Here is a 13865-nt window from a genome sequence, read left to right on the forward strand (position 1 = left end):
TTTCGGGGAAACACGGTAGTTTCTAGTTTTACATTCCTATTTTTGGAAATCCCAGCTCGGGTTTCTCCAGAAGTTGCTAGAAGTTCCTTGAGCAAAGAACATTCTTTTTGGCTATCTGTAAGGGTGACAATCTTCCCAATGACCAGCAATGTAGGAGGAATTTTTTCCACTGACCACCACACTAATATACTGTGAGTCGTGGATAAAGTAATTATAGAAGGCGTTCCCTGAAGACCTGAAAGTTATTTCAAGTTATTCCATGTTAAAAAAAAAAAAAAGAAAAGGTTGAGAAAGGCTGCTTTAGACGAAAACGAGAAATGGCAGAACAGGTAGCATCATGTGCAGGTACAGAGAGTTGTTCATGTGGCCCTTGCGTTCTCTAATCATCATGTTGGTTACACACTACAGTCCAAAGTATATCAGACTTTACTGTTCCATCATAGATTGGTATATGTCCAGACATAAGAGAACACTTGATATGTTTCCATGTAATCAGCTTCCGGTAAGGCTAGGTTTGTCTTTATAAAGCTATGACCGTGGTTACCTTTGTGCCTAATTTTTTGTAAAAGTTTGCTTATAGCAATTGTGTAATCCTTTGTATATGTTCTTGTTTGGCAGTGATGCCCTCAGGTGGGCCAAATTGCTCAGCGGTAGCCACCAAACTGAATGAATTTATCATGCTAACCTGTGAATGGACAGGTGGAATGCCACGTATTACTCTGGAGTGGAATTATGGACACGTCGGAGATATTAAAGAGTCTTCTAACATTTATGTTTTCAAACCCGATCGAACATACAATGGAAAGTTATTCATCTGTACCGCCCTTCACCCCATGATAACAGAACAAACAGAGTGCCATATCCAGCTTGGTAAGACTAGTAATATATTAATTCAATACAGTGTCTGAAGGATGAGATGCCCTATAACATGTAGCAACAATGTTACAAGCGTTATGTTTGCATAAAATTAGTACATGGGGGTTAGTAGTTGATTAGAGCCATAAGTCATATGTTAGCTTTTAGTGCCTAACTCTCTATCACTTTTTTGCTTGATCCTTCTCTCTATTGCTCCTTTTCACTGCCACTCCTCTGCTCGCACCTTCTTGATAAGACTCCTCCTCTGCTTGCTCCTTCTCGAAAACGCTCCTCTGGCCGCTCCTTCTCGATGATGCTCCTTTGCTCTGTCGTTCCTTCTTTCTGGCACTCGTTCTTTCTGACACTCCTTTGCTCTGTCGCTCCTTCTCTCTGACGCTCCTTTCCTCCTGTCGCTCTTTCTCCACGACGCTCCTTCCCTCTGACGCTTCTTTGCTCTGTTGCTCCTTCTCTCTGACACTCCCTTGCTCTGTTGCTTCTTCTTTCTAAAGCTCCCTTGCTCTGTCGCTCCTTCTCTCTGACGCTCCTTTGCTCCGTCGCTCCTTCTTTTTGACGCTCCTTTACTCTGTTGCTCCTTCTCTCTGACACTCCTTTGCTCTGTCGCTCCTTATTTCTGATGCTCCTTCTCTCTGTCACTTCTTGGCTCTGCTCGCGCCTTCTCGATGACGCTCCTTCTCTCCGTTGCTCCTCTGCTCCTCTCTCCTTCTTGATGGCACTCTTCTGCTCGCTCCTTCTTGATGGCACTCTTCTGCTCGCTCCTTTTTGATGACACTCTTATGCTTGCTCCTTCTTGATGACACTCTTACGCTTGCTCCTTCTTGATGACACTCTTCTGCTCGCTCCTTCTTGATGACACTCTTCTGCTCGCTCCTTCTTGATGACACTCTTCTGCTCGCTCCTTCTTGATGACACTCTTCTGCTCGCTCCTTTTCTCTGCTCGCTCCTTTTCTCTGCTCGCTCCTTTTCTCTGCTCGCTCCTTCTCTCTGCTCTCTCCTTCTTTATGTCACTCCTCTTCTTCACCCTCAATCTTTCCTGCTCTATTCTCTGTATAGCTTCCTTGCCTTTTACAGTATGCAGTCCCTGTAAACAATGTGACCTTTTCTTTTTCCCAGAGGCTCCAGTCCTTGATTCCCCATCAATGATAAACTCCGTACTAGAAGGAAATAGTGCTCAGATGGCTTGCAATTTAAAACTGGCCACTCCAAGCTCAGAGATTACCTGGTATGACAATAATAACTATGAGATAATCACTGATTCCCAGAAGTATGGTATAAACAAGGAAGACAGCATGTCCAACCTGACAGTACGAGAAACTGAGTGGGGCACAGACAGCGGACTGTACCGGTGCATGGCCTCTAATGCTGTGGGCAACACTTCTCTTTTAATACGGCTGAATGTCAACAGTAAGTGTGTTTTTAATATTTTTCTAGGTTCCCCCAGCACAGGGTGAGATTTAGTAGGTAAAACTACAGTGACTAAGGAGTTTATTTTATATATAAAGTGAACACAAATCCTATTTTTAACTTTTTAATAATAAATAAAATGTATGTACAAGTCTTTAAGAATGACATTTTTACATTGTCAAAACTTGGCTACATGACTAAACTGATGACATACATTTGTCTTCTCCACAGAATATCCTACCCCACCTAATGTGACGATCAGTAAACTCATTTATAGCCGCCAGAGGACTGAGGTTGACGTGGAGTGGATGACGCAGGGTACGGGAAATTTGACGGGTTTTATGGTCCAGCGACAAGCCAGCATCCGATCAACGGCTCCAAAGAGATCCATACAGACCGCCCCTTGGGATACTGTAGCCAGTGACATTGAGCCTGAGATCCGTGGCCACAAACTTGGTGGTTTGGACCCTTCCATTGTCTATGCTTTCAGAATTCTGGCCGTTAACCATAAAACCACAGGGTTTCCCTCCGAGGTTAAAACACCAGGTACTGTACATGAATAATTGGACAGGTATTTGTGGATAAATGGTAAATACAAAGGTTGGCATATCTGAATCTCTCCAAATGTTTATCACATCAGGCCCAGTATTGAAAATGTGTATAGTTATTTATCATGTGTATCTGTTATGCTGTTTTCTTCTTGTACTGCTTTTGTATAGTATTCTATATAAAGATTTGAAGACCCTAGACAAGTCACTGTACTACTGTTGGTTCCAGCTAGTGTAATCCTGAACGCCTAATATCTTTTTGGGAGACATTCAATGAGCTGCATGTTGACATTTTTATGAGTTTTTTCATTTTGGTAAATATTGATAAAAAGTTGTTTTGATGATCAGTCAAACAAATCTAATCGGGAGCACTCATCTTGTGGAGGATCCCTATCCCTATCCTGGTCTTGTGGTACACCTCCTCTCCACTCCTAACAATCGTAAGGGCCGATTATCTTACACATGTGTGCCGTCATTTGGGAATGGCAACCGAAAAGCGTTCAGACCAAATTCAGACTTGGCAGTGTATCCGATTGCGTGTAATAGACCTTTCACAGTACCATCTGAAATTTTCAGGGCGGCCATGGATTGGTTTTATGGGTAATAAAAGTGCTATCCAAAGACGTTCATACCGCTATCTAGGTATTTGCCGATTTAGGTTTGCACATCTCTTATTTTCTGTGTAGCTGAACTTTTTTTGTGATTAAATAAAAGGACTTCAATGCTTTCCAGTGAACCTTAAAATGTAGATCTGAGCTGGCAATTGTTTTTCTCTGATTTGTGCAGTCTCGGCAGGCGTATCATGACCATATTAATTACAGTATGGTACAAAACATGGGATACGGTTACATACAGTTTTATCTTACCAGGAAGGCATCTTTTCTACCTTCCATGCCATTTAATCTCTTCTTGATGACATTTTATTCCCTTAGCAGAAACGTAATTCCCAGTACATGGAATTTCGGGAGCTTCTTTCATTCCTTTCTCATGTGACCTCCATGATAGGAGAAAGTTGAAGTTTTAACTAGTTGTCATTTTTTATTTAATGATATCAGTTCTCCTTTGTATCTATACCGTTCTGTGTTAGGCTTGGACTTCCCAACTTGCTGCGGTGGCTTTTTGCAGGTTTGAGAATTGTTGAAGCCATTACTACAGTTTCAGGGGACATTTGGGCCTTGCTGCATTGTGCCGTGATAACATATGCACCGCCACTCGCTTTGATGTCTTCTGGACTACCATCCCTTAGTTATTCTGAGTAAATCCCAACCAAACAAGAACCTGCAGTGTTTACTTATCACAGTGCTGCATTACCCACATTTCAGATGTCTGGGTATATGCAACTGAATACTGCTGAATGACCGTTCCTATGCATGCCATGCTACCACATCAAGGGCTCATAGTGACCAAAACTGATTTTTTTTTTTATTTTTTTACTTATGTTGTTTTTTTCTATGTATTAGTATTATATATATATATATATATATATATATATATATATATATATATATATATACTATTCTCCATATCCGGTACGGAAAATCAGACCTATTTTTAAGGCAGTGCGGCTTCCATCTTCTATAGAATCTCTGGTTTATATAATTCTTGTGGCTGAACTATTTGTATGACAGGCCAATGAAATAAGAAAACATAAATAAGGATTAATGATATACATAGCATACTGTACCAAAGGTAGTAATTACATTTTCATTGAATGAAAGTGGCTTGTACAGTTACAAGCAATATCTGTAGGAAGCAGTAAGAGTAAGAAAATGGACCAAATTTGGCCTTCCCTAAATATTAGGATCACAAAATATTATTGAGCAGTTCTTAACCTCCTCCAGAGGTTGCTAAGGGGGTCCTGGAGCAATTTGTCCCCCTCAGGTCAGTTTAGATGGCACCAATGATCTTTTTGGCTATCTGTAAGGGTGAATTCCTCCCATGGGTCAGCAATGTAAGAGGAATTCTTCCACTGACCTGTTAGCTGTGGATATATTAATTATAGCAAGGGTTCTCTAAAAATGTTAAGGGTTCCCTCATGTTTAAAAGGGCCAGAAAGACTGTTGTGGAGCCTTATAAGTTTTTACTTTGAATGTTTTACTACTATTTTAATTTTTTGTTTTTGGTGTCTGCTTTTTGTTTTTGTTTTTGTTTTTACCACTCACTCTTATCATTCCATATCACAGTTTCCCCAGGACTAAACACTAGCCTTGGCTGCTATGCTGGGGTTGTTTTCTCTTTTCTGAAGTTTGGTTTTTCATATATAGATTGCAATGAGAGCAGTGGAAACCCAATGTCTTGTGTAGCAGAAACACATGCTGAACTCTTGGATTTCCCAGGAAGATATTGGAAACATCTGTAACCTATATGATATTTTTATTATGATATAAGTGTGCGGTGTGTGCATCAACGCTACTGTGCGCATCACATTTGGGAGCCCGTTCATTTGAACACAGCATAATATGCATACGTTTTGTGCATGCCAAATCTTTCAAAGAGCATCACACAGCAATGCATGGCTTTAAGTTGCATACATTGCTCTATAGCGCCTGTGGATGGTGAATTTGGGATGGCATTACCAAAAAATTGCAACATAAGCTAGCGGTACAAAGTCACATTTTACCAGTTCTGTAATACTGAAAATATTTCATTACTCATCCAGCTTCATTAGTTTCTTTTTCAGTGTGTCTTGCTTCAAGGTAACATAAATGTAAAGCTGCTATTACTGACAATGCCATTGAATGGTCCGCAATCTATTCTGCATTCTCTGTGTAGAAATTAATTCTGGAGCTGCCATATTTGTGTAGCTTTAGGCTGCATGGAGGTTTCTTCTAATTAATTTTCTGCACAATCTCTGCAGTCTTCTCACTCCTCAGGCATTAATTAATCATTACATTGGGGAGGTCTCTGCAGAACTTGCTGATAATTTCTCCATGACATTATTATTAATATTATTGTTATTAATAATAAACAAGATTTATATAGCGCCAACATATTAAGCAGCGCTGTACATTAAATAGGGGAAGAGAGGACCCTGCCCCGAAGAGCTTACAATCTAGCAGGTGGTGGAAGTATCAGATATGGAATGGTGGGAAGTAGTGAGGGTTTAGGAGACAGAAGACGGGTAGGTAAGGTGGAAGCGTTGGGTTTTGAGCGCTCTTTTAAATGAGCAGAAAGTAGGAGCAAGCCGAATAGGACGAGGAGACCATTCCAGAGAGTCGGGGCAGCTCTAGAAAAATCTTGGAGCCGTGTGATGAGGTTATGAGTGAGGAAGTCATTAGTAAGTCATTGGAGGAGCGAAGAGACATGCAAGCTTCTACAGAAACTGCATTTTCTATGAGCAGTACAATAGTCTGCACTTGCTATAAATTGCTGGATTGAGTTGATCATCACCAATTGCTCAGCCTCTGCCTAATCAATTCTTGGTGTGCAATGCTTATTAGTCTTTGCCACGTCCACCACTTTATTAATATTAATAAACAGAATTTATTTAGTGGCAACATAATATGTAGCGCTGTATATTAAATAGAGGTTGCAAATGACAGACAGATACAGACATTACATCATTACATTCTGCTGCAGTCCTAGCATGTGCATTGGAACAGTGACAACCCTGCAGTGCTTTCAATATCCTGAGCACAGTGACATCAACTTTTAAAGTTTTTACTTGCAGGCAGGATCACTACTATAGGTACTTTTTGTTTTTTAACCCCCCTGGCGGTAATCCCAAGTGTGGCTCAGGGTGAAATTTCATTACAAAAAGTGGTAACCCGGAACCACACAGGGTTAAATTGAGGGCTTACCTCCTCACGAGGTGTCCTCCAGCGATGCTGGCTCAGCATCTCTGTCTACTTAGTGATGCCCGGCCTCCATCTGCATCCTCTGGCCTCCCATCTCAGGAGGATATGGATATAGTGGGCATGCGATGTGTGTGCGGGCCGCGTACATGCGTTGGGGGGTAGGACCAGCGAGAAATGTAAAATTAGAAGTAATTCAAAAAAGTCAAATGTGCAAATTTGACATTTAAAAATACTAAATTAATCCTACCGCCAGGGAGGTTAATAACAAAAGGGATGTACAGACTGAGCAATGTTAGCCATGTTCACAATGTCCCTAACATTATTGTCTGTATTTGGCCATTACTATGTTATTACTTTAACTTGTATTGATCTCTCTCTCTTTCTGTAATATCATATTGTATGGTAGCCGCCCCCTTATAAGTGTGAAATTCAATAAATAAGCGAAACAAAGGGTTTGTAAGCTACAGATAGTAAGTGTATTTTCAAAATCCTGGTGTTACAAACATTCATCTACTTTGTCCACAACCCACTGCAATATCATAAGGTATGGACTGCTGAACTAATACAACTAATCCTTGGTTTACTGAAAAACATCTTGAAACCCGACACATTTCGCCCTATTCGCTTCTTCAGGGGTGTGTGTAAGGCGTAAATACTTTAGAGATATTAGTAGAACAATTCTACCCTCCGGCTGCTGTCCTGATGCTGCCTGCCAACAGTTGGATCATTCCAGTCAGTTGTGACCGACAAATAAAAGTTCCTCTCTCAACAATATCAAGCCTGAGTTTTAACATTCTCTTACTTGATATTCCTGTACACTCGAATATATATTTGTTACCTTGCCGTTGAGAACCCATCTACTACTATCTCCAAAGTAACTACGTCTTACACCCCTGAAGAAGCCAATAAGGCGAAACGCGTTGGGCTATTATAACTGCATTTGTGTACCAGCAGCTTGAGGAAGCCAAAACTGCAGACAGAGAAGTATTGCATGGGCTTTTTTTTTAGCTTTGCTTATAGGATGAGTGAAGGGTTAGAATGTGTTAGAAAAGCATTAAGGTCTACATAGATTGTGATATTATTAGAGTATTACTAGTTGGTGTTATTACTTTATCCCAGTGCAGTTTCTGAATTTATGTATGCAAACAAACAATAGAGGGGTGCACGGCCTAGTGCGAGAAATAACCAGGTGTAGCCTCACTTGGTGCCGGTTAACCCGGAGGTGGAAGGATCAGTGGTGTCATCCACGGCTGCTGCTAAGTTCAATGTCAAGGCTAAGCCAGTATTGTGCTCCAATGTTCTACATGAACATGGCAGGAATGCTAATACAAACATTGACACACATTATACAATCAATAATTTTTTATTAGGAACACATTAAAAAGAACAATAAATATAGATGACATACTTATCTCTAAGACATACATAGAAATCTAATTGTAGTGCAGTACTAATATTTGGTCACTAGATGGCGAACATACACCTATATAGAAAGGGTAATAGACAAAAAAATATTTTGCTGGTCATTGCACGATATTAAAGTTTGATTTTCTTTTGATTGGGTAGTACTTATATACAAGGAAGTTCAGTCTCCTCAGATTTTAGCAATTGTGTTGTATGGTAGGGAATCTGAGGATGCCAATTTTTATTGCCATCTGCCATTTGCAACCATTCTTTTTAATTGCCACTTTGCTTCACTGATTCCCCCAGCATATTGAATGTCAGGTTGGTTGCTTGTATTTTGCATAAGGGTCAGTGTCCGGCTGTTCTTTTCTTGTATTTGATGCTTGTTTCAAACACACCTCAGTGCAGCTCACCAGAATCCCATTGACTTTCATTGTGAAACAGTCATGGCATTTCAGAAGTTAGAAATGATCTGCTTTGCATCATTTCTTTTAATTATTATGTATTTTTGGGGTGCATTTAAACTGTAGATAAAGGAAGTTAAACCAACCTTTTTGGATGCAACACAGCATTTAAAGCGTACACTCATGGTCACTTAAATTCAGCTGCAACTTTCAGACTTAGAATTCATTTTAAAATACTCACACAACACAACCAGTGTTAAGATCACAACTTGGTCCAAAGTAACAAATACCTGCATCTATCCTGTTGGTGTGAATTATTCTAGAATTCAAAAACAAAAGTGATAAATTATTACATTTACAAACTAGACTGGAGTTCCTCTTTAAAGTGTACCTAAACTTTCACTATAAGCTCCGAACTACCTGTACTCATCACATATGAACCTTGTATTTGGTTTTCTTCCAGCGGATCCTCCAAACAACATTTACCCCGCTGCTATTGGGGCAGGTTTTGCAGGCATGATGGTGGCCGCTGTAGCAAGTCTCCTGGTGTTCCAGTACATTGCCAGAAACCGCCAGAACTACCCAAGTAAGTTTCTCCTTGGACACTTTCTGAATGGTCTGTGTGGGCCATACACAGCACCGGTGCAAGGTTGGATCTGCAATAATTACGAACGAATAACGACCGATCGTCCGATAATGGTTAACAAAAAAGTGAACAATGTTGATAAACGAGGAATGTCGCTGGAAACGAATGACTGTCCCGGCGAATCTGATTGGGGGATGATCGTTCCCTATCATTTGTGTGTATATTCGTGTGACACCTTCACCTTTACATGTCACTTTCTGCATCGTTCAAACGATTTATCTAGTGTGTGTACATTATTGGTGGATTATATTTGAACGATCGTATCATTACAGCACGTACAGAATCGTTTACTATACGATCGTTCAAAAATAATTGTGAATAATCGTTGATCGGTCGTTAATTGTTTGTTTTCCAACTATAATTATTGCACAGGTGTACGTACCCTAAGGCTTTGTATAAACCTTAAATGTAGTACAAAGAGGGTTCAGTATTTGGTTAAAGAACTAAACCTTCTAGAATAAAAAACTGACACCAAGCAGGTCCTTTGGTATAGAAGGGAAAGTTGATGTCCCATCTGCAATTAAATCACCTTACCTGCTGGATTGCAATCTTTTTATTGCACAGCTTCATTGTAGGCACTGCTATCTTCACCAGATATTCTTCCTGGTGTCCGGTCTTCGGGCATCTTGATTGGCCAGACCAGAATGGTAAAACCCCCAGGCATGTTCTAGGGCAGTGGTCTCAGGGCCACGGACCGGTGCTGGTCTGTGGCTGGTGAGTTAGGGGCCGTATGTGATAGACAGAAGCACCGGTAGCTCAAGCGACTCTCCTTACACTGCTCTAAAGCTAATGACACTGCTGAGAATGGCAGAGCAATGTATGTACAGCTTACACTTCTCTGCCATTCCCAGCAGCTCCGCCACCTGACAGCACACCGGCGCTCTTACACTACTCTGATATTCTCAGCTAATGTGCTGACTGGGGGGCCGAGCTGCTGGGAATAGCAGAGTAGTGTAAGCTGTACATATACCGGGCCATGGCAAAAGTTTTTCTTAGTTACTGGACCCCGCTGTCAGAAAGGTTGAAGACCACTACTCTAGGGAGTATATTTTTTCCTGGCAGCCCCGTGGGATGCTGGAAGGCCGTGCATATCCAACCTGCCTTCACTGAGCTACACATGCAACTCAATGCATTCCCAAAAGAAGGTTGACTTTTTTATGGTTTGAAACTATAGTTTCAAAATTGTGCTAGAAACTTCAATCCCCACAGTGATCACAGGATTTTTATTTTGTAGCAGAGAAAACTTCAGTAAAGATGCAGAAGTTGCTGCTGAAAGAAAGCAGATGAAGCATTGTAGTAGCTGCTTGCATCTCCTTGTGAGCATTGTGTAAATTGGAGCCTAAGTAGGGTAATTTACTAAAGGAGATTTAAGCAGTTCACTTAACAAGGTAAATAATCATGGTGTAATGGATATTTAATTTAGTTTAGGGAAAAGATAACCTCATGAAAGGAAATGAGGGAAGAAACAGATTGGAGTCAGCAGAGTTTCAGAAAGTTAGAAGAAAACTCTATTGCAAAGTTATTATTGATTTTTTGATAATTTAGGGGAACAGCCTTAATACTTTTAGTAAATCAAACCCAGCATTTCAGTAACTTACAGTAACCAGACAATCTTTTATTGTTAGTTGGACTTGTTTATTTATTTGTATCTCATGATTTTATTTCAATATTTTCATAGTCAGTAAATAAATAATCCGTGTTTCCCACGGCCCCTTTTAGCTGGGCCACGCATCACTTTTCAGTGATCACCCGGCTGTTTTTGGTGGTTACCGAACAGTTGGGTGACAATACAGGGGCTGCCATTCTCCTACAATTTCGTTTCACCCAACTTAAAAAAAATTCTGGGTTAAACAATATTTCACTTTAATGAGCACTGAAACATTTCTATTGTTCTCTTTTCTTTTCCAGGGCTCCACGACTGGTTCTTCAGAGGGTAAGTCTGTATGATTTGTGTGTATCAGATATTGTTGGCTTTTCCTTTAAATTTAAACTCCAAGCAAATTCTAAAAGTTCACAGATGGGAGCTGCTTTACCTGCCAGAGGATTTCTGTGCATGTGGTTTGCAGATTTATACACCCTAATAGACTGACTTTTCTCTGAGGTCACCTTTCCACCTCACAACCTGTGATTGGACAGTAAAGGAGCAGAAGCACTGCTCACACTAATGTTAGCACATAGGTATGCAGCACATTGGCCCTCCTCCTTTCTGAATGCTGCCGTACAATATTTTCAATTCTTGGAGTTGAGACAGCAGCCGTATTAGCCTTTTTTTTCTTTGTGTTGTACTTTTAAACCACTTTTCTCTCATTTTGATCAACATGTAGTGTTAAACACATTGCTGTGGAAATACTTTCTTGAAGTTGGACCAGTTGTATCCATATGGAGGTCTCTGTACTTCTGTCCCATAGGGACTTTACATCTACGCTGCATAATTCCTGGTTGGTTGGGCATCAGGACCTTTACAATGTTTGGTATTTTCTGTACATGATATAAAATGGGGGGGGGGGGGGGCTATTCCTATGGTGGGGAGGTGTGTCAGTTATACCCTTTTATCATATTTTAATAGAGCTTTATCTGAGTATTGTAAACTGTGATTGCATAGTGATGTTTTCTGTGCTGTGCACATCCTGCAGAGCTGCAGCAGATGCTCGGGAGAACATTAGACATCCAGAAGATGCTGAAACTGCAGCAGATACAGAGGATGGAACGACGGCTACCTCCGAGCCAACCCCGGCACCTGAAGTACCAGCAGCTCCAGCTCAAGGTAACTTCATAGATAGTCAGCTACAGTTGGCCATGGCTTGTGCAAATGGACTTTTGCCACACTTGCTTTCCTTTACGTGCTTGTCAGTGACTTTTTATGTTCATGCTGATGGAGCAAACCAACATAAATACTTATTTACCTGCTCAGAAGCATGTTGACGCAGATCTGTAATGTAGGGGCTTGCTTGACCAATCCAGATAGGCCGCTGGTACACAAAGGTTCGTAAGCCTGGAATCTTCTCTGGCAGATAAAAGGATTAAAGCGGTTTTGCTGCAGCCAGACACCTTTTTTGAGGCTGCACAGCTTTTATTGTCCTGGTTCTGTGCTGCAAGGGCACTGCATGGGCTCTATGGCATCAGAGTTGTACTAGTAAAGGCTCTAGGCAATCTGTGATCGATCACAGCTTTAAATCTGAATTGACCCAAGTGAAGCAAATGAATCCACTCATGTATAGCTGCAATTGAGTTTGAAGTATGTTTGTTTTTAAATAAAGAGACCTTCTAGGGTTCTGTGCCCATTGTTTATATACCAGTTGTTTTCTGTATTATAGCTGTAATCAGAATGTGGATGAGAGGTCTTCCCTCACTCAGAAGGAACAATGCTGCTTGTAGTTTATTACTTTTTCCACTTACCAGGAATTCATTCACATTGATAGTTTTCTTTGTCCCTAATGAGATTCTCAATTAATTTTACTTTAAATTTCATTTTAGAGCCGGCTGAAGCCACTGTTCCTGGCAGTCCGGATGTGGCACTTTCAGAGATCCCAGCGGCTGCGGATGTAATCCAGTAAATGTCACCATCACAGTGACAGCCACGTCATAGATAATGATTTGATGAAAGGTGTGTGGAGGTATTTATAAAGATATTCACTTCAATAAATGTATTTTACTATATTTTTTACTTCCTGTGTTCACCATTTATTTAATTAGCAGATTTATACTGGTGAATTATGAAAGTGATTTATTCTATACTGATTTGCATACCCGGGGCAGTGTGGTGCCAATACACCAAACCTCCAAGTATATTAGGACAACAGACATAACTATGTTAGCTTTATTTATGCGATGTAAACTTGTATTCTTAAACAAAACCAGAACTTGCTCACCACTTCTAAATTTTAACTTGCACTGACCCAGATTGGTACGGTATATCAGTATATGTTTACTCACCCCTCCTCAGAGACTTTTTTTTACTCTTAATAGTGTTGTCAGAATGTCTCATCCGTACAGAATATAACACAGGACAACAGGCTGTATATTAGACATCTGTCACTTTAATAACAATATTTTACAATATACCCAAAAGTTGATAAAACCCTCAAAAAATACTACATCAGTAACCATTATGTACAATTTAAAAAAATGAATATTACAGCTTTTATTTTTCTTAGGAAAATAAAGTATTTGTTCTATGAAAAGAAAACACTTTATACTTGGGAAACAGACGTAAAGTTTTCAACAGAACCCCAAGTAGATATTGTATGTGTAGATGAGTTAGGATGAGAAGAGAAGAGAAATCACAGTCATGTGGAAGGGTCAAGGACGTGCAATATATACAATAGCAAGGAGTTATCATCAACCTATAGAAGTCATATACCGAGACACAGGAAAACTCACACAACATTTTGTATTATATGTGTAAGAACTATCTGTGTTGTATTTTGTATTATCCAATTAGATAATTTATTTCTACACTCCGCTTTCAGCAGGACAGGCGGTTTATGTGATTGTAAAGTTATATAAGTGCTACAAAGATGCAGTCTATCCTTCCAGGTCCCAGCATGTCAGAATAAATACAAATGACAACAGAACAGTCACAAAGTAGATTTAGAATGGGGAGGGTTGGAACCTTCTTATGTCTAAATGACAGGACGAACGAAGGCCACTGCTGATGTTTGGGGAAATCTAAAATGGGTCAGTTGTCACCAGAACAGGATGAGAGGGGAACACTTCCTAATAGAGAGAAAAGGTACCGCTTCTAGGAAGTGAGGGGAAATCGTGCCAACACAGACATAGTAATACAACC

General features: G+C 40.3%; 1 protein-coding gene across 1 annotated transcript in view; it reads left to right on the plus strand.

The window, feature by feature from the left end:
- Nucleotides 1–12691, plus strand: part of LOC140340270 (V-set and immunoglobulin domain-containing protein 10-like 2) — a gene marked incomplete at its 5' end in the record, with an annotated part of 25876 nt that extends 13185 nt beyond the window's left edge. Inside the window, 7 exons of the mRNA XM_072425327.1 lie at nt 619–870; nt 1987–2277; nt 2509–2823; nt 8894–9016; nt 10985–11009; nt 11710–11840; nt 12551–12691. Of these exons, the coding sequence (XP_072281428.1) occupies nt 619–870; nt 1987–2277; nt 2509–2823; nt 8894–9016; nt 10985–11009; nt 11710–11840; nt 12551–12630 (1217 nt within the window). The remainder of the gene's footprint in view (nt 1–618; nt 871–1986; nt 2278–2508; nt 2824–8893; nt 9017–10984; nt 11010–11709; nt 11841–12550) is intronic.
- Between the last annotated feature and the right edge of the window lie 1174 nt (nt 12692–13865).

This window comes from Pyxicephalus adspersus, chromosome 11, assembly GCF_032062135.1.
Source record: "Pyxicephalus adspersus chromosome 11, UCB_Pads_2.0, whole genome shotgun sequence".
NCBI lineage: Eukaryota > Metazoa > Chordata > Amphibia > Anura > Pyxicephalidae > Pyxicephalus > Pyxicephalus adspersus.